The sequence below is a fragment of the Protopterus annectens genome, chromosome 5.part0 (assembly GCF_019279795.1).
Source record: "Protopterus annectens isolate FY-2018-M chromosome 5.part0, PAN1.0, whole genome shotgun sequence".
NCBI classification, from domain to species: domain Eukaryota; kingdom Metazoa; phylum Chordata; order Ceratodontiformes; family Protopteridae; genus Protopterus; species Protopterus annectens.
This window is the reverse complement of record NC_056735.1, coordinates 658,953,443-658,978,565: the sequence shown is the minus strand read 5'-3', so window position 1 is coordinate 658,978,565 and position 25,123 is coordinate 658,953,443. Positions and strand designations below refer to the sequence as shown.

General features: G+C 39.5%; 1 protein-coding gene across 1 annotated transcript in view; it reads right to left on the bottom strand.

Annotated features, from left to right (window-relative positions):
* The window catches only part of LOC122802737 (periodic tryptophan protein 2 homolog), a 723,301-nt gene that overhangs the window by 110,417 nt on the left and 587,761 nt on the right, over positions 1-25,123 (bottom strand). Inside the window, exon 19 of the mRNA XM_044072502.1 lies at positions 1,533-1,683. Within this exon, the coding sequence (XP_043928437.1) occupies positions 1,533-1,683 (151 nt within the window). The remainder of the gene's footprint in view (positions 1-1,532; positions 1,684-25,123) is intronic.

Here is a 25,123-nt window from a genome sequence, read left to right as displayed (position 1 = left end):
TCAGCCATTTCACCTAATCAACTTCAGTGAATAACCACAGCAGACCCTCCATCAATTTTTTTCCCAACGAAATGATGAACAAAGATATAAAGGAAGAGAGATCTTTCCACCTCAGCACAATTCAGGAACCACCAGAAAGGCAGAAGCAGTAGCTTTCAGGACAAAAGATGGAGGGAAGATGACTTCCTTGCTGAATGAAGCCCTCAAAGAACTGCAGGTAAACAATGTGCCTCTTAATTAACCTGAATTCATTATAGCTATCAGTTGGTACTGTGTTCTTCAATGAACAACAATCATGGTGGATAATGTAGGGTTCTTTCTGATGTACAGTCACCACCTGTCCCTCTTTGGGGAGTTCTGTCCTGCAAAAAAAAAAAACTAAAAAATGCATATGTCCTGAGATTTTAAGACAAAATATATTTTTTAAGCTTTCCTTAATAGCTGCATGAAACAGTTATTTTGTATCTAAAACACATAAATATTATATGAAACAGCATAAGCAATGCAAATGCTACAAAAATAAGCTTTTATTTTGGAAAAAAAAGTAATGTTCTGTCCTTTGCACTGGCCATGGGTATGTTTTGTCCTGCAAAATCTCCCATTTCTGAAAAAAATGTCCTACTTTGGGCATTTGAAAAGGTGGCAACCCTATTCTGATGTAGCCCTTTAATGAATGTACTTCCAAACCCCACATTCAAGTTGCAGTTAATAGTAAAGATGGGGGTTGGTGGACAAGGTCACAGAAGTGCATATCTTAAATAATAAAATCCCTGAAATAAGCAGAGAAAGCAGCCCATGATTTTTAGAAAAAAAGTCTGACAAGCTCAGGCACAGACATCCCACAAAAGAAAAAAAAACTCCTTCATTATCCTAACCAAATACATAGTTTGTTAATTGTATTACCCTGCCTTCCTTGGCAAAGGGCACACATATATTCCTGTGGTTAGCCAAGGACCATTTCAGTGAAACCCATCTGTTCAAGAATGACACACTGAACAGGCAAATCATGTCTGAATGAAAGAGATGCCTGAACTCCCACATGGACAAGTACACTGAAGGTATCATTTTGATGTCCCTTTCACATCCAGGAACCAAGAGAAAGATTCCTGATGGATGTCTTTTATACCTAAAGGCTGATGTGTGCTTAAGGTGTTGCATAAGGAATTATTTCAAAATATTTTAGGCTATCCTGAACCATAGACTTGTATGACGATGTCCAGACAAATGGTGGGACATGGGACTAAGGAGCCTAAGTCCCTTTTTATAAGGCTTGGTTTTGGCCTTGAGAATTTGACAGCCCCTGTTTTCAGTGGAACATAAGAGAAGGGGTTGGATTCAACTGTAATATACAACTGGAAGCTCATTACCTCTTGTTTGTATGTGGCAGTGGTAAAATAACATGTCTACATAATCAATAATTATACAGCTGAGTTCTCAAACTACACACTTCCCTTATATTGAACATAAGAATGAGGTAAAACAAACTTTAAATACTGTACTTTGAATTGAAATTAGCATTTAAGGTCACTCACCTTGCCTTGAGCTTCTGTCCATGCAACATCAGTAGTCTCTGCGCCCAGGTAAGATAAAACTCCAAGTGACGAGATGTATCCAAGGCTGTAGCAATGAAATGTAGAACCTTTTCTACATAAATGTCAGGGAGGGATGTGCAGACAATTTCAACTAGAAAAAACAGAAGGATATTACAATGCTAACTGTACTTTCTGAAATAAGCAAAAGTAAGACAGCACTGGTGTTCTGGCACACAACTTCAACAAAAAAATCAGTTTGTGGTTGCTTAGCAACACATTAGTGACAAAACTTAACAGCAGCATTTTGTGACTATATATTTATGTCTTTCTGTTATCAAATGTTTGGAAACAAGAAGTTATTTACTCACCATAACGTTCAATGTATGTAGTTCATCTCGCCTCACATTCTTACCCGTGAGATCCCGTGGGTTCTATCGGCTCCGACTAGGCCAAACTTTTCTAGTTTGAAGTCTTCTATTAGCTGGGCTAAGCAGGTATCCCATGCTGCACTGCTCCATATCCCCAGATCTAGTTTGCTGCGAACACTCATTCATACTCCATGCATAACAACATCCAGGTAAAGAAGAATAAGCTAAAGGTGAAGGGAACTCTGTAAATCAGACCTAACCTCCAAATCTTCCATGAAGGGGGAAGGTGGGAGGGTAAGTAAGAATGTGAGGCGAGATGGACTACATACATCGAACGTTATGGTGAGTACATAACTTCTTGATGTTATGTAGTCCAATCTCGCCTACATTCTTACCCGTGGGACAGCGTCCCTAGCACCTACATCCTGGGAGGCTCAAAGGAAGATACTCCTGAGTACTGTGGAACCAAAGGAAGACCTGCCCCTAGATACCACGTCCAGTTTGTAATGAGTAACAAAGGTGTGAGGAGATGCCCAGGTAGCTGCAGCACAAATATCATCCATCGACAATCTGGCGTGGTAGGCTGTAGATGCCGATACAGCCCTAGTAGAGTGAGCCTTGACTGGAAATGGTAGGTCTTTCCCCTCTGAAGAATAAACGAAAGAAATACAATTTGATATCCATCTGGATAGGGTGATCTTGGAGACAGGGAACCCAATTCTGTTTTTCGAAAAGGAGACAAACAACTGATCAGATTTTCGGAGATCTTTGGTCCTGTGCAGATAGAAATTTAACTGTCTGTGTACATCTAGTTGATGAAATTTAAATTCTGCCTTGTTTGAAAAGTGGGGAAAAAACACGGGCAGCTCAATAGATTGGTTGAGATTAGATATGGACGCCACTTTAGGAAGAAAAGAAGGGTTTGGTCTAAGAGACACCCTGTCTTTATGAAAGATCAAGTATGGAGGTTTGATAGAAAGAGCATGAATCTCTGAAACGCGTCTGGCTGATGTGATGGCTATCAAGAAGGCCGTTTTCCAGGTCAAGAATTTCAAGGCACAGGTAGCAGCAGGTTCAAATGGTGGTGAAGTAAGGGCTTGCAAAACAAAATTTAGATCCCAGGGCATAATAGGTTCTGAGACAGGAGGGCAAAGTAACAGAGTGCCCTTCAGGAAAGCCTTACAGATTCTGTGGGCCATCAGACTAGGCTCATTAGCAATATGAAAATAAGAAATCGCTGCCAATTGAACTTTAATGGTAGCGGACGCCGAGCCCTGCTGGAAAAGCATAGACAAGAACTCCAAGACGGAAGCAATTGGTCAGTTCCCTGGGCAAGAGCCCAGATAGAAAATCTCTTCCATTTCCTGGAAGAAATTCTCCTAGTACAGGGCTTATGAGAGGACAATAAGATGTGAACCACCTCAGGTGAAAACTGATGAAGCCTAACTAGCGACGGAATTGGAGAAGCCAGGCTGTCAACCTGAGGGTCCGCAGAGAGGGTTGGAACTGTCCCGACATGTGTATCAGTAGGTCTGGTACTGGGTCCAGAGTCCAAGGAGGGTCCACCATGTATGGATGGAGAAAGGGGAACCAGACTTGACGAGGCCAGTGTGGGGCAATCAGGATCATTCTGCTTCCCAAGGATTGCGCTTTCTGAATCACTCTTGATAGCAAGGGAAATGGAGGAAAAGCATAGAGCAGACCGGTGGGCCAATCGTGGACTAGAGCGTCCCTGGGTGACTCCCCCTGTGGGAGGATCAGCGAGAAGTAGCTGCTGCATTTGGCATTGAGGGGGCTGGCAAAAAGATCTCAGCAAGGCTGACCCCATCTGCTGAAGATTCGTTCTGCAACCAGACGATTCAGGGACCACTCGTAAGGCATCAGAATAGCTCTGCTTAGCCTGTCTGCTATCACGTTGGACTTCCCCGGAATGTGCATTGCCACCAGGAACCAATGGGAAGATACTGCCCACTGCCACACTCGCATGGCCTCTCTGCACAGGGGGTATGGTCTGGTTCCTCCTTGCTTGTTCAGATACCACACAACGGACATGTCTGAGTGTACTGCAATAGTCCTGAGAGGAAGAAAGCTCTGAAGTGCCCGCAATGCAAGTAACACCGCTCTCATCTCTAGGACATTGATGTGCAGATGTATCTCGTGATCTTGCCACGTGCCTTGGACTGTCCTGCCAAGATAATGCCCCCCCACCCCATCCGTGAGGCGTCCGTGGTCACTGTGGCAATAAAGGGCGATGGAACGAAGGGTTTCCCCCTGTCCAGATTGTTGGTGCAAAGCCACCATCTGAGATCCTGTTTGCATCTGTCCGTGAGCAAGATCTGATGGGGAAGTGGGAGTCTCTGGAGAGACCATTGGGCAAAGAGGAGCCATTGAAGGAGCCTCATGTGCAATCTCGCTAGAGGGACTAACATAATTGTTGCTGCCATAGTGCCCAGGAGTTGAAGAACCCATCTTGCCTTTACTTTCCTGAGGGGTAACAGGGCTTGCACCTGATTTAGTAAGACTGTGATTCTCTCCTGCGGTAGAAAGTCTTGCATCTGGATGGTGTCCAGCTCTGCACCTATAAAGATGACACACTGAGGGCAACAAGGCAGAATTTTCCCAGTTCAGTGTTATGCCTAACTGCTGGCAGAGCGTGATGGTAGTGTCCCTGGTTTGTATTAGTAGATGCCTGGTGGGGGCGGTGAGGAGTCAGTTGTCCAGATACGGAAACACTTGGAATCCTTGACATCTCAAGTGAGCCGTCACCACCGCCAAACACTTGGTGAACACACTGGGGGCTGTGGTGAGACCAAAGGGCAGGGCTCAAAACTGGAAATGACTGGCTCCCAGCCAGAAGCATAGGTGACTCCTGGATGCTCTGTCCATCTTGATATGGTAGTAGGCATCCTTGAGGTCGATGGAGCACATCCATATGTCTTTTCGCAACAATGGGAAAATCGACTGAAGAGTGACCATACGGAACTTGGACTTTTATACATAGTGGTTTAGTTGGCTGAGATCTAGAATGGGTCTCAGGTCCCCTGTTCTTTTCGGCATCAAAAAGAATCTTGAGTAAGTCCCTAATCCGATCTGGTCTCAGGGGACATACTGGATGACTCCTTTTTCTAGCAGCTTTGAAACTTCTGAAGCTGCCTGATCCCTTTGACTGGGCGGAACATCCAGGACTCCTGATTGGAGGGGGGTCTGACGAGAAGGGGATGGCATAACCTCCGGAAATTATTCGTAATACCCATTGGTCCTGGGTGATGCTTTCCCAGGCTTCCCGGTATAACGATATTAGGCCCCCGACTGGCTCTGGAAATACACAGTCGGGCATCCCATCAGGGACGATGGTAGGGAGAAGCACGAAAGGAATCGCGGTCTCCCGAATTGCGGGGGCCTCCCCTGCCTCTAGGGCGGCGTCTCCCTGAATAACCCCCCCTCCTCTGCCTCTGGAGGGGGGCTCATCTTGTGTGCCCGGAAAAAACTTCTGTGATTTCTTGAACCACATCTTCCCACCTCTCTGGGCCTTGGGGTAAGGTCTAGAGGGGAGGGAAAAACAGACCCCTACAGCAGACAGTCTTTCCCTCTTGCTCGCACCTGGTGAGGGTGTCTTTCACCTTGGTTCCGAACAAAGAGGAACCATCAAAGGGGGTGTCGGTGAAAGAAGACTTGAAGGCCTCCGCAAAATTACAAAGGCGCATCCAGGCTTGCCTCCTAAGGGCGACCCCTGAGCTTGCTGCCCTACTCGCTCCTTCGGCTGCATAGGAAATGAGCCGCATGGACGAGTTAACAATGGAGTTGAGGGTAGACACCTGGGCGTTAACCGTCTGGGCCACTGCCTCCGGAACGTTACCAGCTAGAGTATCTCCTAATTCCTTGAGGAGATCTCTCTGGAGCCGAGTAAAATGAGACAGGTATTTCAGCGACCGTAAGGTAAAGGTTGCTGACGAGAGGGTATGCTTCCCATACCGGTCCATGGTCCTAGACTCCTTGTTAGGAGGATGGACAGAGGAAGAAGTCTTGGCTACTTCCTTCTGAGTGGCCGCCGCCACCATCATAGCATCTACAAGGACTCCTTTGGACAAAAACTCCTTACCTGGGGGAGCCGATAGAAATTTATTGGGTCTCCTGGGTACAGGTTCCACAGAATCAGGGTTCTCCCACACCCTTCGACAAATTAATTCCAAGAGCTCGTCGAAGGGTGGAGACACCCAAGAGGCAGAGGGTTGAGCACCAAAGGCCTTAAGGAAGACCGACTCCTCCTCGGAGGGGGCTTTGGACGGCCAGTCACCTCTCTGTTTCAATATTTCCAGAATGTCGGGGAAAGAAACATCGTCAGAGGATGACTTGGGGGACCCCTCCGACTCCTCGAGGTCGGTATCACATACAAAAAAAAAAAGGAAAAAAGTACGTAAACATTTTACCTTTTAAAGGTACTTCTTGCAAGAGCAGCTAAAATAAACTACAATGCATGGCAGACCCCCTGGACCTCTTTTACCTCAAAACATAGCAATTAAGAGAAATAAAAATAAACTTTTAACAGTAATTTACCCAGCACAATGATGCAATAAATAGGCCCAAGTAAAAGCAGCACACCCACATTCATATTACAAGCAAAACAGGACATTTTAACCTTATTAAAGACAGCATAAAAAATAAAATGCACACATTTACAACTATAAACGAAAATGATCTTGAAACAGCTTTGGCAAGTTGGCAACATGTACCTACCTGAATAATAAATGCACTACGCTACCTATTAACATTCCCCCTCAAAAGGCAGACTTACACCACATGCACATTGACATGCAAGAACTAACAGGAAAAACATTCCCCCTCAAAAGGTAGACTTATACCACATGCACATTGACTTGCAAGAACTAACAGGAAAAATTACCCAATTAGTATATGCTAACTTCTTGTAAACAGCATTAAATTGCACACATTTCCACACAGAAAAGTGCAAAATATGCTTGAACATTTTCTATCTGGAAACAGAAAGTACCCTGAAAAAGCTACAATGATAGAAATATATCACGCTACATTTAGCTTTAAGACTGCCCCCCACCAGAAATAAACAAAACTTCTATACACACGTTTCAGCCTTTAAAAAGTAACTCTTCCAAATCATACCCCAACAACTGCAACAATTATAATTACATATACATACACAGTTTTTATGCCTTTAAAAACTACTTGAAAATCTCAACATAATCACTGCACAGATGTAAATACTGCATAGTGCACCCCCATTTACCTCAACATTAAAAACCTAAATTTAAATAAAGCACAATGTTCCCATTTTAAACTACTACTTGGAAATCTCAAAATTACCACTGCACAGGTTTAGATACTGCGTACTGCACCCCATTTACCTCTAAACATTAAAAACTTAAATTTAAATAAAGCACAATATTCCCATTTTAAATAACTACAGCCACAAAATACTATGTACTTACCAGTCTCACAGTCTTCCCTGTCCTAGCTGGCTTCCTTCCAGCTGGATGACTGGCTCCTTGCCTGTTGGACTGGCTGGCTGGCTAGCTAGCAGGCTCCCTACCTGTTAGATTGGCTGGCTGGCTAGCAAGCAGGCTCCCTACCTGCTGGACTGGCTGGCTAGCTAGCAGGCTCCCTACCTGCTGGACTGGCTGGCTAGCTAGCAGGCTCCCTACCTGCTGGACTGGCTGGCTAGCTAGCAGGCTCCCTACCTGCTGGACTGGCTGGCTAGCTAGCTAGCAGGCTCCCTATCTGCTGGACTGGCTGGCTGGCTAGCTAGAAGGCTCCCTACCTGCTGGACTGGCTGGCTATCAGGCTTACTAGCTGGCTAAAAATCTCAGTCCTTTAATCAAATTAGCAGCTGTAGAAGCGCTAATACAACACCGCTCTACAGCTGCGAACTTTGTAGGGCTCTTCCGAGTGCAATCCCCGCCCCCCTTCAATCCTTGCAGCCAATTGCTGCATGATTTATACTACCCAGACCTAACAGGGAATACCTTGCCTGCAGGTCCAGGTGGGTGACGTAACCACATTGCCGTGGAAAAAATGAAAGTGTTTTCGGCTTTTCCACAGCAATTCAGTGTGCATTGTAAAACGGGACTTTTTAAAGTCCCACTGCCTGACAGTGCAGGCAACAGGATGACAAGGCTCAACCCGTGAGTGTCCCACTGACAACAGGACGGGTGGTAACCGTACATCAGCTGGGTCACAACATTTAGTGTTATTGTTATGGACTTTATTTACTTCCTCCAGGGAACTGTTGCACTGCTAAAGTAAACATGTTAAAGTATTAATTTATCTTCAACTTAAGCAGTATAAGGCCTATGGGTGGGGTTCAGCAGATTCAGCACTACAGTACAGAACACACTGATGTAAAAGTGAGGAAAAAAAAGATATAAACTGCCTTACATTGGTTTTAACTGAAGGTATTTCTCCTTTTTGTGCTTTTACAACTGGAGTGAAATTCAGCTGTAGAACTTCCCTTGGCAGTGAGACTATCTTACTTTTGCAGCAGGAATCGTTGGAGATACTATGTGTTCAGTACACTTACTGCAGAGTGAAGCACCTGGAGGGAGTTGATATAACTTGCATCATGTGGCAAAAAAGTCTACATTCCAATATATGTGAAAGATTTTAGGAAGCCTAAAATACGCATCAGCACTCAACATATTTGCTCTTTGACAGGGATTCTCCACATCAGCCTTACACTTGGAAATTCCATTCCTTTGTAGTCAAATGATTCCCAAAAATGTCTTACGAAGTACCATGCTCATTGAGGGTACACTCCAAGTGGGCCTTGACAGCATACCTGCATCTGTGTTACAAGTGTGTATTCTGTAATGATCCACAGATATGATCATTTCTACAGGATGTCATACACGAAGGAAACAACTGCAAATACATTAAACAATAAGCTGAAATTTTCATTTAGAATTAAACACAGGATATCAGGACAGCCTCCCTGGGAAGGCTGGAGGGTGGAAAAAAGGCACCCACTCAAAGATCAAACACTTGTCTAGATCATCTTGTTTAACAAAGTCCAGATGTATTCACACTTGAGAAGGATCACAAATAACAGAAAAAAAGAAGATAAGCACAACAAGTGGATCGTGAAATGATATCCTAAAGGACAAGCCTTTCAAAAGAAGCCCAGCTTCAGTAGTGCACGCCCATTAAAAGTATCAAAAGAAGTACAGGCAGCTGGGGCACAACACCAGCCATGCACACAGTTTAGAAATGCACACTAAACTATGACACCACAACCTCAAATCTCCCGGATGACATTCTTGTAGACATCAACATTAGAGTCACACATGTGGGGTGTGTTCTATTAGGCACCTCTGAATCTGTGTGTGTGTGTGTGTGTGTGTGTGTGTGTGTGTGTGTGTGTGTGTGTGTAACATAGAATGGTAGAGGATGGACAAAGCACAGATGTAAATCAGACTATAATCAGAAATATTACCAGATTAAGTAACAATAAACTTAGAACTAGAAGAACAAAACTGTGAGGCGCACACGGCATTTTTGGATACAGGAGACTATTTCTTTTCTAGAAGATTTAAGATGCCATTGGAAGTTTTTTTTTTCTCCAAAATCCATTATTATTATTTAAAAAAAAAAAACATTGGGCAGAGTGGCAAAGTTATCTGTCTAAAGAAAATAATGAAAAATAGAAAACAAATTCTGTCAGATACTGCATTCAAAGATTCAGAAAAGTCAAGAACATGAACAGAACCTAGCTATACATTCTACAAGAGCAATAATTTTTCACGCATGCCAAGAGATTTTTCCGCGAGTCACTGTTAAATAAATTGGTTTGTAAACACAGGGGCTAGTCACAGAGCTCCATCAGAAACAAAACTCTTCTAACACAGAATTTATTATGCCTAGTGATATTTGTCCCAATATCATACAAGCCTGGACACACAAATCACTATTTAATTCAAAAATACTCAAGAGCTGGTCCTGAGACACTGAGTGACTTTTCCTCAGAAATTACTAACGTACGGACTAACACAACCATTTCAATAGAATTTCATCCTGGTATATGCTACATACTGTTGGAAACAAGCTTTTATAATCCCAGCAAAGGTGGAGTAACTTTGGATGTTTGTCTCACAATAAATCAATTAGCCTTATATGATATTTCAGGGAAAGCATCTGAATGCACTTTAGTCAGGTCTATTCCAGCAAGCCGCAGACCATGTGCCACTAACCTGCTGAACTATGACAGTCCTGAAAATGATTTCATACATAACTCACTTCTGACTGCTATTATTTTTTGCACCTGGCCAAAGCATTTGATTGCATACTATAATGTCATTTCCAGTATGCTGCTTTTCACGTACGAGAATACTTGCAGTTCAACCTGAATAGACAATTAGCTGACAAGATGTTCCTTCTGCATGAAAATAAGCAGACCTATTTCATCTCCGTTTCCTACAAGGGGAATCAGACAAGGATCGAAGTAACAAAGTACAGTAGCCATATTCAGTTGGCAGCACTTAGTGCTATATGGTTTAAAAACCTGGAGAATATAGCAGACAGGTTGAAAAATACAAACAAAATAATATGCATGGAGAGAACCAAGGCAGTAGCAGTACCATCCAGCATTCCTGAATTTAAGGACACCTTTGAATCAACATCCCTAGACAAAGACTCACAGCCACCTGCTCCCCAAAAAGCCAGGCAGATGCTGTAGGGACCGTTAAGACTGTAAACACTTGAATAAAGAAAACTGTGACAGACCCAAGTGGTGGTGGTTTTCTTGAAAGCCACCAGAGAGTTTATGTTAGCTTCAAGCTTAAAATATACTCCTGGACAATCAGGAGAACAGACTCTTGGACTGCTTCAGAAAAAAAATACCTCATTCACTCTTACAATTCAAGCATTTTTCTGACAGATGCTTACAGATAAGTGACAGGGTGAGAGCCTTAAGCAGACTGAGGACATGGTAGCTGCCATTTTAATAATCTTATCTGGGACATCAAAGCAAGTCTAGACCGCAGTTAGAGCAGTCAGTCATTCAATAAGAAGAAGGTATGATGCAGACGACACGTGTATCAGGGTGGCAGTTGCCATGACAGTATTAAGGACGTATGCCTGGCTCAGACTGCAGCCTTTACCAGAGGATGTTAAAAGGCAGCTGTTGGATGTGCCCTTAGACAAGAACTTGCTGCACGGGAAACCTTTGCAAGAGTTCAAGTTCCTCGGGAGAAGAGTAAAACTGTGGAATCAGCAAATAAAATATTAACCCTCTTATTCTTACATAAAATAGAAATTACCTGACCAAGCAGTGGCCTTTCTATAGAAAAAGGGCATTTGGAATTAAGCAGACATAGTGCAGAAGCAGAGGAAGAGTGAGGCAGCAAAACAGGCAGAGTGGATGGAAAGTCCTCTCCCCCTGTAGTCAAAACTGATCGACACTCCTCAGTTTTCCCTTCTTTCTTGTTTGATTAGCTCATAGGATTGGTTGCTTTTCTGACAGATTTTTCTGGAACAATTCACCATAGTGAAGCTTTTGATTCTGACATCCAGAGCTGGATTTCAAATTTTTAGGTGTAATTTTGATGCTACAGACACACTGTTTAAGACTGCCTCCATAGAGCTGGCTACCTTCAACTCTCCAGTGTAAGGAGTTCAAGCAAAAGATTTTGGATAATTTGCAAGGAGTTTGATCAGCTTTGGAAATCGCATCCAGGACGTTAGTCAAAATTTAATATTGGGGGTCCTCCTTGGTGGACTTTTGAATAGGATATACTTCCTCTGCTCCTATTAGTTTGGTTGTTTTTCCTTTGAATCTCCAACATTCAGAGTTACGCTCACTACACAACAGTGCAAGCTGACATAATTACCTAATGTGGGAAAGTGTGTGTAGCCACCTGCCCCCCAAACCCCCCTCCCGCCAAAGTTCTCTTGAAGGAACTGCTTACACTGTTTGGATCTTCATCTTGACATTTGCCATGGAAAAGTTCCCATGTTCACCGTTTAGAAAACTTATATTTTCAATTTCAAAGTGTAAATTTTGCCACACGGTCTTAAGCAAAACCTACATCACCATTACCTGCACTGCCTGGTAGAAAAGAATAACATAGCCAGCTTTGTGGCAAACAGCAATATACGACTGACTTCAGCATCCCAGGTACTGGAGAGGCCAGTGAGAGGAACTGAGAATTAGTAGCCACTGCCAACTCACCCATCTTGGGGAGACGTGGATATACCTATTGTACAGATCGTTTGCTGAGGCTGGAGCTTGGTGCAGTAGCGTAAAGGGTCACAGTCTCTATCTTTTTTAATTTCTCCAAATCTTTTGGGTTTCTAATACCATGACAGGAATGGACCTCATTCCTAAGTCAAAGTACAATTAAAGTTCATGAAAATAGTATTGTTTCAGTCTTTTGATGTCAGCCAGAAGTGCTCTTCACAGCACCCGCAATGTGCCCAGTAATGCCCCCTTTTGCAATTTGTATGGAGTTACATGTATTGGTAACATATTTATGACTGTACATTCTTTTTTATAAGACCAATTGCTCCTACTACTACTACTGGGACTGTCTGGGTATTTTTCTTCCACATTGCTCTCATTTCTGCCTGCAAATCCGGATATTTTATGACTTTGTCTCTCTCTCTGTACACAAGACACTGTAGTCACTGGGTGTGGTGATTTCAATGATCAATGCTACTTTTGTCTTCTTTTCATGGATCATTATTGTCTGGTTTTCTAGCATCTATCTTTTGAACTGTTGGTAATGGATGATCCCATATGATGTAAGCTTTATCATTTTCTATGATGCGTTGTGGATCATGTTTCCACTGTTTTTCAGTCACTTCAATACCACAATGTTTGCACAATCCCCAGTGCAACAATCTTGCCACATCAACCTGGTGTGCACTAGGCAATGTACAATAAGGTAACCAGAAATCAGTCAGTGAATGGGAAAACGCATACACATATCACATGGTTTGTATTGTCTGTACCTAACAAGACAGATCCACAAGGGGAAGGGGCTAGATTAATTATGAAAAAATTTCCTCCATTCCCACAATGTAATATGGCATTCTAATAGTTACCGCAATTTAGATAATTAGGATCTGCCTTTGAAAGTGGGTGACCATAATCTAGAGGTGGGTGAAACCAGACCCTTGGGCCACAGAGACCAGGGCTGTGTTTTCATTGGGTGCGAAGGGATAATTCAAGCTCCTTACATGGCTGTCTGGACGAGACCACCACTGGTCATCCCTTGAATGAGCTCAGATCATTGAGAGGGGGCTGATGTTTGGCTGACATGGGAGAGGGGCTCAGGGAAAAAAAAAGAAGTGTATAACACAATGCACTGCCACAACTGCCAGTATTTCAACCCTTTCCGCCATAAGCTGCAGGACAGAGAAACTTCAAGCTGATCTAATTTAGTACATAATGGTGGTATTTAAGAGAGCACAGTACACAGACTAGCAGGACGTCCATCTACATTCCCAATCCATTACTGAAGCACAAGATATAAAGGGCAGACATTAGTTTTAATCACCCCTTCTTAATCTTAAGTCCATCCCTCATACAAGCTTCTCCTCATCAAGGGGGTCAGGCTTCTACCCATAATACACCTTAGCAGATGAAAGAACCCCACAGAGATGTGTCAACACCACTGAGCCTCTAGCTGAACAAAGCTCTCTTGTAACTAGACTGCTCCTGTGGAGTGATCCCTCAAGTGTTCTGGCCTATAGTTTGTGTTTGCACTTGGGAACAAGCCTTACCCCAAGACCAGCAAGGTTATGTGGTCCAGAATGTAGAGGGAACATTAGTACTGTAACACCAGGGCTACCAGACCAAGCTTTTGATGTCAGAAGGTTGTATGATGTACTGCGGGAACTGGCTTTTCAGGTGCAAGAGTACATCCTTACAGATCACAGCCTGATGGTAATGACAGGTCCAGTACAGTCCTCTCCCATCCCAGCACCATGAGGGCCCTGATCATCTGTGCATCATCATCTCACTTCATGTAGATTTAAGTCCTTATTTGGAGGAAAAAACAATTAAATGGCTGAAAGCCGCCAGCTTTGTGCAGTAATCTTCAGGAACCCATCAATGAATGAATAAAATAAACATTTTATATGAACTAAAATGAACCTTTATTGAGCTACTAAAGTGAAAAATAAGCATTTCTGTCTATTAAACTATTTTCAGGAGCTGTAGAATCTTCAGATCAATGTTATGACAGAGTGACGGTGTTTCTGAACTGTACTTGTAACTGAACAGTGCTAAGCTCAAGTTACAATCCAGGAGTTTCAGTACAAAGTAACTTCCCAACCCAAGGGCACCACACTTCTGAGTGTAGGGATGGGAAGTAAAACTGCTAAATTAGCTGGTGCCCAAAATCTTGTCAGCCTCTGTCTGGGGTCTAGCAGTAGGAGTTCAAAGCTGCAGGAAGGTTTCAGCTTATGTTTAAGAGGGAGTGGTTCTCTGTGAGGATGACCTGATACCTAATTAGTTTACTGGCCAGAGACATTCTGGGCTCTGGATGTCTGTTGCTGTGTCTTGTCTCCACTTTGGGGTTGAGACATTTCTTGCCTTTGTCCTGTACTAGAGGGCAGGATTGGAGCTTACAGGAGAATGATTGCACTCCCATTTGGTGAGGGTACCCCTTATTTATTCTTTGTGGAGATTTTCCCTAGGAGGGGTGCCTGAACTTCTGGTTTGGCTGACATGTTTGTCAGCTCAGGGGCTCCAAACACTTTGTCGTTAAAGTTCAAATGAGGATAATTCCTTTTCTAGCACCTCTGCCTCCTTCAAGTGTCCTTAGGCTCTCTCCCCTTCCTTTTCTGGTAAGAAGGCATTTCTCGTCCAAAGTCAGGCCCTTATTTAGCTGGTTCAATATGTGGGTAGACAGCCAGGAGGTACTAACGGATGGTGCTTCTCATTTCCAGGACTGATGCTTCTTTAGACAGTTCTTCTCCCAATTTACATCTGCTGGCATAGCCTTTTTTGTCCCTTTGTGCCAGGTCAGTGTGTACTAGCAGTGCTCTAGGTGTAAGAAATTCTAGGGAGAGAAGTGAACCACAGCAATGGCAGCATTCATATGCACAGCAGTCGGTCACATGTCTTAAATGGGAGCAGTGCATCCAATGAAGTTACAAAGGTGTGCCATCCTCTTTACCTGGCAGACTACCTGTGAGGCTTCTGGTCTTCATCAGAGGTCGCATAGGCAGCATCTTCTGCTACACCATACATGTGGAACAGAGAAGATGGTAATGACCCTTTCATTTTACATCACCGGAGCTAAAGCTACTGATGCATGGGGACCATTCCCATATTAGGGTCGGAGAAGGTGCAGACAGGTGTCCTGCCTACATGCCATCAGGCAGGCTGCTCCCTCATCAAATTTAGGATAGCCCCAAAGAAGCTTTCTGGGGGCCCAAAAATGGCCTCTTCATCATTCATGCCTTACCCCAAAGGGCTAAAATCTTAAAAAAAAATACAAGCTAAGTCCTACCCTTCAAGATCAGTCTGGGTAAGTCAAGAAACAAAGAGCCCTTTTTTATTTGGCTGGAGTACCCCCCCACCAGAAAGTACCGTGCAGGCTTCCCACTGGCCTTTGTATGCTGTAACACATTTCCTTGTAAACTTGTAATCTGCCCAGGCCTCAGCTGTCGGGATCTTCTCTTTCAGTTTCAGGCATACTGGCTACACTAGTCACAAAATTTATCATAAAGGCATTTAGGGTTATTGTCTCCAAGGATCTCTGGGATATCTGATGACACAGTTACCTCAGAGAGAGCTGGTACAATTCTAGGAGCCAGGCTGCCTGGCACAAACAAGCAGCAGAAGTTCTACTAGGATAAACACACTGTCTGCTTCCTGAACAGTCAAGATTGGTGGCAATTCAATGCTACACTCATGCTAAGCAGGGGAAGCATGAAGTTTACACTCATCAGGACCAGTATTTGCAGATTATTGCAAGACCAACAGGTTCTTTCACTGCCTTGCAGTCTGTGACTGGTGGCTTCTTTAACAGACGGCTGTGATCTCTCCATCTTCCTTGTTTTCCTCTGTTGCAAGCCAGGGCTACTGGGTTCACCTGGTACACACATGGTCTGCACCAAAGTTTATTTTTTGATCCAAGTAAGCCATGAGATTTCCAGGCTCTAATACTCTCAGGTTTTTTTTCTAAAAGCTGTACAGTGTTTGCAGAAAGACATAAAATACAATGCAGGAAGATTCTTTAACAGAATTTGCCTTCCTTATGTATGCTTTCTTGAATACTTTTCTGTGAATGTCAAGGACCCTGGAGAATTTAGCAAGGCCAATTTCAAAATAAAATATATAACAAAAGCAAGCAATTACCACAGTTAGTAATACAAGCTCAGAAAGATCAATAGAAAGAGTCCCCATAAGACAGTACTTCTAATTTTTCAGAAGTCACGTGGAAAGGACCTGAAAGATGGAAGAAGCCTGATAACATAACGTCTTAGCAGCAAAAAGAACTGAAAAATGGTGACAGTGACCCCCAACCCCTCCATATCAGGCAAGGAGGAGTTATAACTGTGGAAATATCTTCAGCAAATCCCATGGACAAATTATACTACGACAGTGATGAGCCCTGTGATGAACATAACAGGCTTCCAGAGGACTTCAAGTATTTGCTAATGTCAGTTTGAAAAGGGTCTGTTACAAATATGAAGCTTGTAGCACAGTTATCTATGCTACATAAATTAACTACAGGCACAAGGCAAAGGAGTCATATTATGTCCATGTTGCTTTCTATGTTACACCTGGAGTCCTTAGAAGTACAATTAAGGAACGCCGGAATACAGAAATATAATGCAGGTAACTGGCAGATTAAATTCTCTGTTTGCGCAGATGTACTGATGTACTTGTTGAGGCCCCAGGGGGATCTGTTTAGGACTTTGTGTCTACGAAATTCTCAGAATACAACATTAAACCAAAACAAAGGCAATAATCCTAACTTACAAAATAATCATGGGTCTCATTTGGGTCTTTCCTTGTATGTAACCAAAACCAAAATGACTGTTGAAGGCAAAATTCCAATATTGCCACTCAGCAACAGTAAAGAAGCGTAACGAATGAACTTAATTACAAAGAAAAACAAAAGGGTTTATCGCTTTCTGATTTAGTCTTTGATGATAATTTGGATGACAAAAGCACTCTTAATTAATTATTTTTTTAAGGAAGTTCACTAATTACAACTGCTACTTTACTGTCGCTAAGTGGACTTTCTGGAGTTGTGTCTCTGACATGCATTTTTGTTTTGGTTGTTAGTACTCAGTGTGTGGATGCTACATCATAATTCTTTTTTAAAAAATTAGCACATTGTAACAATGAATGTCCCATTCAAGGAAAATTTTTTAAGCTTAATGCTTTCATTTTCCTAGTAATCTTAAGAACTTCTTCAGAAACAAACATGCATTAACTTCATTTTATATCATCACTTCATTGAAGCAAGTCAATTATCAACCAATTAACTAACTATTCATTATAAAGTGAAATCACTAAATAATTATAACCCTTAAAAATACACACAAAATATAATGTTAAAATGTGTGTAAACATGCTCGAAAACATAATATATAATGCATATTAAATCCTCTGTGAATTTAATAAACATTTAATATTTACTTTTTAATGTAATCCTGGCTTTTAATCTGCAGCTAAAATAATATGCCATATGACTTCCTTATATTCTAATTTGTTTTTAACACTACCTGTGAATGCTCTAGATGCAACATGAACTAATACAAAAAAGAAAACTTTTTTAAACAGAATGCAATCACCTGTATGTCAGGCTGTTGCATTATTGCAGTCCTTTTTCTTGATTGCTGCCTGATATTCTTACATTCTACAAGACAACTTTCTTGTAGTTTTACCCAAGTAAAAACTGTGACAGGTGTTGCAGAAAGCTAAATAAACAACTTCTCTGTACCACACCTAAATCTGCCTTTAGACCAAAACTGTCTCTTACTATGCTTAAGTATAACATTAGTACCCTCAAAGACATATTTACAAAATTTACAGTTTTGACACTTGTATGTTCCATACAGACCCCCGAGCATACAATTAATGGTGCCTATAATATTTCTAATACTACAGGTTCTCTTACAGGTGAAACACGTTTTTTCATCTATTATTTTGGATAACTCCTTACTTCTTAGTATGACCTTCCAAATATCAACTAAAACTTTCCAAACTTCTAAATTATTAATACTGATAGGTAAAGAAAAAGATCTAACAAAATTGTCTTCTATATTATCAGTCTTTACCTTCTTCAAAAACCCTTTTAGTAATGTTGGTGGAAATTTATCTATCCTTTTTTTCTTTAACTTCACTGGTAATGCCAACCAACTTATGCTTCATATAACCTCTCTCTCTGTAAACGTATTTGTAATAACTCCATCATAATTAAAGAATCTGAATCTTTACAAACAGGACAACTTAATCTTTTAAATTGTCCTCTTATGAAATTACTTTTCATAAAATAAGGATGCGGATTGTTGTAATACAAATAATTGTTAGAGTGTCTTTCCTGTATGTATTCCTAAGAAAACATGAATGCATCAAAACGGATTCAATAATTATGTCTAAAATGAACATTAGAGCCTTTGCTCTTACCTACATTGAAAGTTAAAAATTCAGCACTTTTCTTTATTGCAAACAAAGATAATTTAATTCATTTTCATCACCATGCCATAAAAAACTAAATCATTAATAAATCTATAATATAAAAAATTTATTAAATGTTTTAAAAAATATTATTCCCACCAACTCATAACCAAGTTAGCAAAAAAACAGGGGCCATTCTAGCTCCCATTGTGCCACCTTTAGTCTGTGTATATACTGTATTATCAAATTCCCCAAAAAAATAAATCCAACCATAACTGTAATAAAAAATTGACTGTATTAATCAATTCATTAGTAAAATTAGTAAATATACTTAAATAACTTCTAAAAAAAGTATACCTATATAATGCATGATTGAAGTATATAAGGAAACTACATATAACATTACCAACACTGTTTTTGTAACTTTAAATTCATAGTATCTTAGATAAAACGGAAAAATCTATGAATCCTTCAAATAAAAATTAGAATTTTGAACTATTAGGCTGAGTAGAAAATCCAACTAAACAGACATGGTTTCAGTTCAACTAAAATCTGCTGTTACAATAGGTCTACATGGGAGGGGGGATTGAAACAGTTTTTATGTATTTTAGGTATCCCGAAAAAAATTCTCATCTTAGGATAAATCAACTTTCAAAAATATCAAATAAATTTAAATCAACTCACTTTTGTTGCAATAAATCAAATAAGCATATATCTATAAGTTGACAGCTGCTATACACATCATTTTCAGGTACTATTTAACAATAGTCTACATCACTTAACATAAATATTAATTTTCTTTTAGAGTCATTTGTATCTATCAAGACTATACAATTTCCCTTAGCTTTTATAACTCTTAAATTGGGATTTGATGACATTTCAACTAATGCAAACTTCTCCAATTTTGTGAAATTATAATATTTGAAGGCTTTTCTCACAAACCTTACATATTCCTTCTTCACATAACTCAGAGAACAACTGTAAAGTTCTGTGTAAGACAGGATTACAAACACTTTTTAGTGATATTAGACTTACCAGTTTTAAAATGTGGTATATCATGTAAAATATACTGTAAATTCAATTTACGTACGTACGACTTTCAATCTATAGTGACATTAGAAGTATTTGCTTGATTACAAGATATAAAACGCAAAACATTTTTCCAAAAGTGAAAAGTGACGGTCATTCAAATTAAAAGAACTTAAGTTAAATGTGATCACAGTTAAGTCTTCCTGCTTCTTCCCCGATTTCTGCCTCTGATTTTTGAACTCCAAGTGGAATTGTTCTTCCATCCTGACTGTTGATAAGTCTGGTGAAAAGGTAGATGGATAACTGGGATACCTGAGAGTTAACAGGTGAATGAAAAACTCCATCACTATCTGAACTCTCAACTACTTTATTAACTTCTTCTCGATTACCATTCAGTCTTCCAAGGTCATTTGAAATACGATTAGATGAAGCAATGGGTGGAAAGTGTCAGTAAAATACTGTTGCAAAAAGCGCTATTCAAATTAGCATTTCCCCATTTAAAATTACTTTTCTCATTTTTTAAATTTTTAACCTTAATGGGGTACGCTTCACCCTGACGATAAGCATCATCATCTTTTTAAATTCTTCTCCTTCTGTTAAGTGATAGTAACAATTAATCTGTTTACTTTAGCAAAAACACCATTATCAATTTGTTCCAATGATGCCCACAAGGATGACTGTGAACACTTGAATCACAGTACCAAATCTGCATTTTTAAACCTCCCATTTTATTACTGTTGGCATCTATTAATGTTTTCATAACAGAAATGCCAGTTTCACTGAAAATTTCTAACTTTTGATATACAGATTCATCCTTATTAACTCTGTTTGGGAACTTAAAAACTCTTGAGTCCACATGGCACTTGTGTGATACTGACACAATGATCTAAATAGTGATTTTCAAATTCTAAAGATTTGAGCCTGACGAATTTGAATTTCTTTTCAAGTTCAAAATAATCCTTTTGTAGTTATAGGAGTTACTTACACTGTCTACTGTTAATAGCAGCTCACAGAGTAAAGTGTTCTTTTTAAATGGGTTAGATAAATTTCAAATTTACTACACCTGTGACTTTCATCTGGTGTAGAAACAGTGATGATGGTTTCCTCATTTTCACTTCTGGAAGGGAGTGGTGCCACCATATCAACCAGCTAAACCTGATGCAGAAACTACTACTTGCATGAGAACTTCTTGCGCCTGCTACATGAGTGAATTAAAAGTCTGTGTTAATACAATAAAATTAAAATCCATAGGAATTAAATGAAACAAATGGAATATGAGGGTTTGGCATAACAGTTAAGGTCTTCATCTCACAAATGCAAAAGTACAGGATTCGATTCTAACCTCAGGTTTGGCTAGGCTTGTAATAATCTGCAGACTGATAGCCTAGTATTTACCTATGAACCTAAAATAATCTGGGCTGCTCTGAAGGAAAAAAAAACACCACCAAAGTAATGGAACAGTGCCAGAACAACATGAACTGCAGAACACACTAAAAAATTAGCATACTGTAGCACAAAAATTGAATTTACACTATATTTTAAATCTGTTACCACATTTAAATATAGTAAATCAAATATTTTAATTAAAGTGTTTGCAACACTGTCTTACACAGTACTTTACAATTGTTCTCAGAGTTATATGAAGAAGAAATATGTGATGTTTGTAATAAATACAAAATCAGAGAAGTTAGCATTAGTTGAAATGTCATCAAACTCCAATTTAAGAGTTATGAAAGCAGATAAGGGAAATGGCCTAGCCTTGATGGATACAAATGTCTATAAAAGAAAATCAAAATTTATGTTAAGTAAAGTTGACTGTTATTAAATAAGATCTGAAAAATTGTGTGTATAGCTGCTATCAACTTATAAATATATGTTTGTTTGATTTATTACAAGAGCAAACAGATTTAAATTTATTTGAGCTTTTGAAAGTTGACTATTCAAAGATGGGAAGAGTTTTTTGGTATACCTAAAACACATGAAAACCATTCCAATCCCCACACATTTTAGTAAGACCAAAACCTGGTTAGTTTATTTGGAATTTTTACTCAACCCAGTAGTATAAAATTCTAAGTTTTATTTGAGAGATTCATGGATTTTTCTAGATCATATATGATATAATGAACTTAAAGGTACAGAAACAATGTTAATAACATTAGATGTAGTTTCCTGATGTACTTCAATCATGCATAGTATAGGTATATAATTTGTTGGAAGGTATTTAAGTAAATTTACTGATTTTTACTAATGAATTGATTATACAGTAGATTTATTATACAATTAGTGTTAGGTGTTTTTTTTTAATTTGATAACACAAAACATAAACATCTAAATGTGTTGGAATGGGAGCTAGAATGGCCCCTGGTTTTGTTAATCTGGTCATGAGCTGGTGGGAATATTTAATACAACAGCATCCATTATTTAATAAGATTTTGTTATATTACAGGTTTATTGATAATTTAGTTTTTCATAGCATGGTCATGAAAATGAATTTTATTTTTGTTAGCAATAAATAACATTACTGTTTTTTTTTTTTCATTATTATTATTATAGGTAGCAAAGGGTCTAATATTTGTTTTTTTAGACATAATTACTGAATTAGACTTGATGTATTCAACAGCAGCAGGGTTAGCTACTCAGCATTGTAAACACTGGTTCTAGATGATTGTCACTGTTGAAGTGACACCCTGACCCCATGTGCAAAAATTGGAAAGAAGGGTTTGTGGATGGATGGATTTATGATGCATTCATGTTTTCAAAGCACTATATACAAAAATACATAATTATTGACATTATAACAGTCAGCATCCTTATTTTAAAAATTAAGTATCCGAAGAGGACAGTTTATAAGATTAAGTTGTCTTGTTAGCAAAGATTCAGTTTTTAAAGGCGATGACATTATTAAAAAGTATGTTTATAAAGATAGGTTATATGAAGCATACGTTGGTTGGCATTATGGATTAAGTTAAAGAAAAAAGGATATATATATTTCTACCAATATTACTAAATGGGATTTTGAAGACGGTAATGATTGATAAAAAAGAGGATAAATTTGGTAAATCTTTTCCTTTACCTATTAGTAATAATAGTACAGAAATTCAAAAAGTTATAATTGGAAGGTTATATTAGGTAATACGGAGTGAAGGGTGACAAAAACCTATTTCACCTATAAGAGAATCTGTAGTATTAGAAATGTTCTGGAAAGATCAGGTACCAATAACTAAGTTGTAAGGTCAGTACAAAACATATAAGTGTCAAAACTGTACATTGTGCAGCTATATCTTTGAAGGTGCTAATATTATACTTAAACACAGTAAAAGACAGTTTTGATCTAAAGGCAGATTTAGGTGTAGTACAGAAAGAGTCGTTTATTTAGATTTCTGCGACACCTGTGACAGCTTTTACTTGGGTAAAACCACAAGAAATTTCTCCTATAGAATTTATGAAAATCAGGCAGCAAACAAGAAAAAGGACTACAATAATTCACTAGCCAAGGATGCGGCCAATTGCATTCCATTTAAAAAGTTATATATTTTTGTATTAAATCATGTTGCATCTAGAACATTCACAGGTAATGTTAATAATTAATTAGTATGTAAGGAAGTAAGACAGCAAATTATCTAAGCTACAGAAAAAAGCCAGGGTTAAATGAAACAATAAATATTAAATGTTTATTAAATTAACAGAGAATTTAATATCTATTGTACAGTGTGTTTTACAGTATGTTTATATACATTTTTAATATTATCTTCTATATATTTTTTTAATGGTTTATAATTTAGTGATGTCTCTTTAAAAATGATCAGTTAATTAGCTGATTAATTGACTTGCATTAGTGAAGTGGCAATACAAAATGAAGTGAATGTATCCTTGTTTCTGAAGAAGTTCCTATGATTTCAAGAGAATGTTAAGCGCCAAGCTAAAATAAACAAAAAAAAAATTAAACATATTACGTCTTTTAGTTTGCCATGCAATTTGTGTCGTTCTGGTATTGTACCATTATTTTGGTGGTAATTGTGATTATTTACTTTCCATAAATATGGAAAGTTCTACTGCTAAAATTTTTAGGGATTAAGTTAATAAGCACAAGGTTACAGAAGAAAAAGTTGCATGTCTGACAGGCCTTGCCAGCATTTTTTAAACCATGAAGAATCTAGTAGTAGACATCATATGGGAAGGAAAGATGGAAAAGGTAACAATGAATAAGAGCATTGCTGAAACAGCAGACATGCCTGGGGTGTACAAGATCTGTAATATTTCACAATTAATACTTTTATACTTAAGTCCCCATGCAGAAACAAAGCTGGTGTACCTTCGTTATGCTCACAGCAGCTATTTTTCTGTTTGGTTATTGTCCCATAGATGGGTGGACTAGACATAACGCAGACCTTTCAAGTTTAATACTGTTGGCAGCTTAGAAGGTAAAAAGGAATGAGAAAACATCATAAATCTAAAAGTTAAGGGAATTATAAAAGCATAATGGTTAAATGAGCAAAGATAAAAGGTAGGATAATAACGGGTATGACAATGCAGCAAAGATAATTATTTTGTCCCTAGGTGCTTTTCCACCCCTCTGTCTGCCAACCATGAAGCTTCCTAATATCAAACTCAAGTTCATTTGTTCACTAGCAGTCAGAAGTCCCCAGATCTGCTAAGGTGAGAGCAGTCTAGAAGGACCATCGTTCAGGCAGACTGGAAAAGCTGCATCTGTGTAAGTCTCTAACTCCACTCATGGTCAGGGGGACATGCTACCTACATCATCAAGGGAACTCACAATGCCCTTTTCCTTCATGTGCATGCTACAGTGTACTCCTTAATGAGGATGACCACCAGGCAGTGAGATAAAATAACACCCACTATGACATCGACTGCAATGCTGCCCTCCTTCAAGGAAATGTCATTCTGTGCATCCTGTTCTTCCCCATCCCCCTTATGGGCATGGCTATTCCCTCCCCTGCCAGAGACTTCAAGCACCCAAGCCACTAACAGAACTTGGGTTGCCTTGGCTGCAGTCAAGGTTTAATCCCGCTATATTATGGTGCTGGCTAAGGCAAATATATCTTAAATGGCTTCCCCGGCTTTAGCATGAGTATAGGACTAGGAGCCAAATGGACTGACTTTCCAAAGCACCTGGTGGAAGATTCCTGAATCAAACAAATAGCACTCAAGGATACATTTGTCTGTGAATTTGGGTTCCTTTATTCCCAGCATCTTTTGAAATTGTGGGAATTAAAATATAATGCACTAAAACTCAGGTCGGAGCATCTGAATTAAAACAACCATACTTCTATCATGCAGTTGCTTAGCTATGGGCACAATTATAAGGTAATGACACCCTTTATTAGGAATTTAATTTTAGTACAGTTTAAACACAGGAAAGAGAACATGTTATCTCAATGTGTAGTTTACTTTTTAATGATGTTCTGCAAAAGTATGTAAATAAAGGCTACAGACCTGTATAAAAGGAACAAAACTGCATTCGCAATAATAGTGTCTTGGGGCAGAAAACACATAATTCCAAATCAGTACTCCCCAGCTAAGCTTCAAGACAAGATGATTTCAAACTTCCTATTATCTTAAGG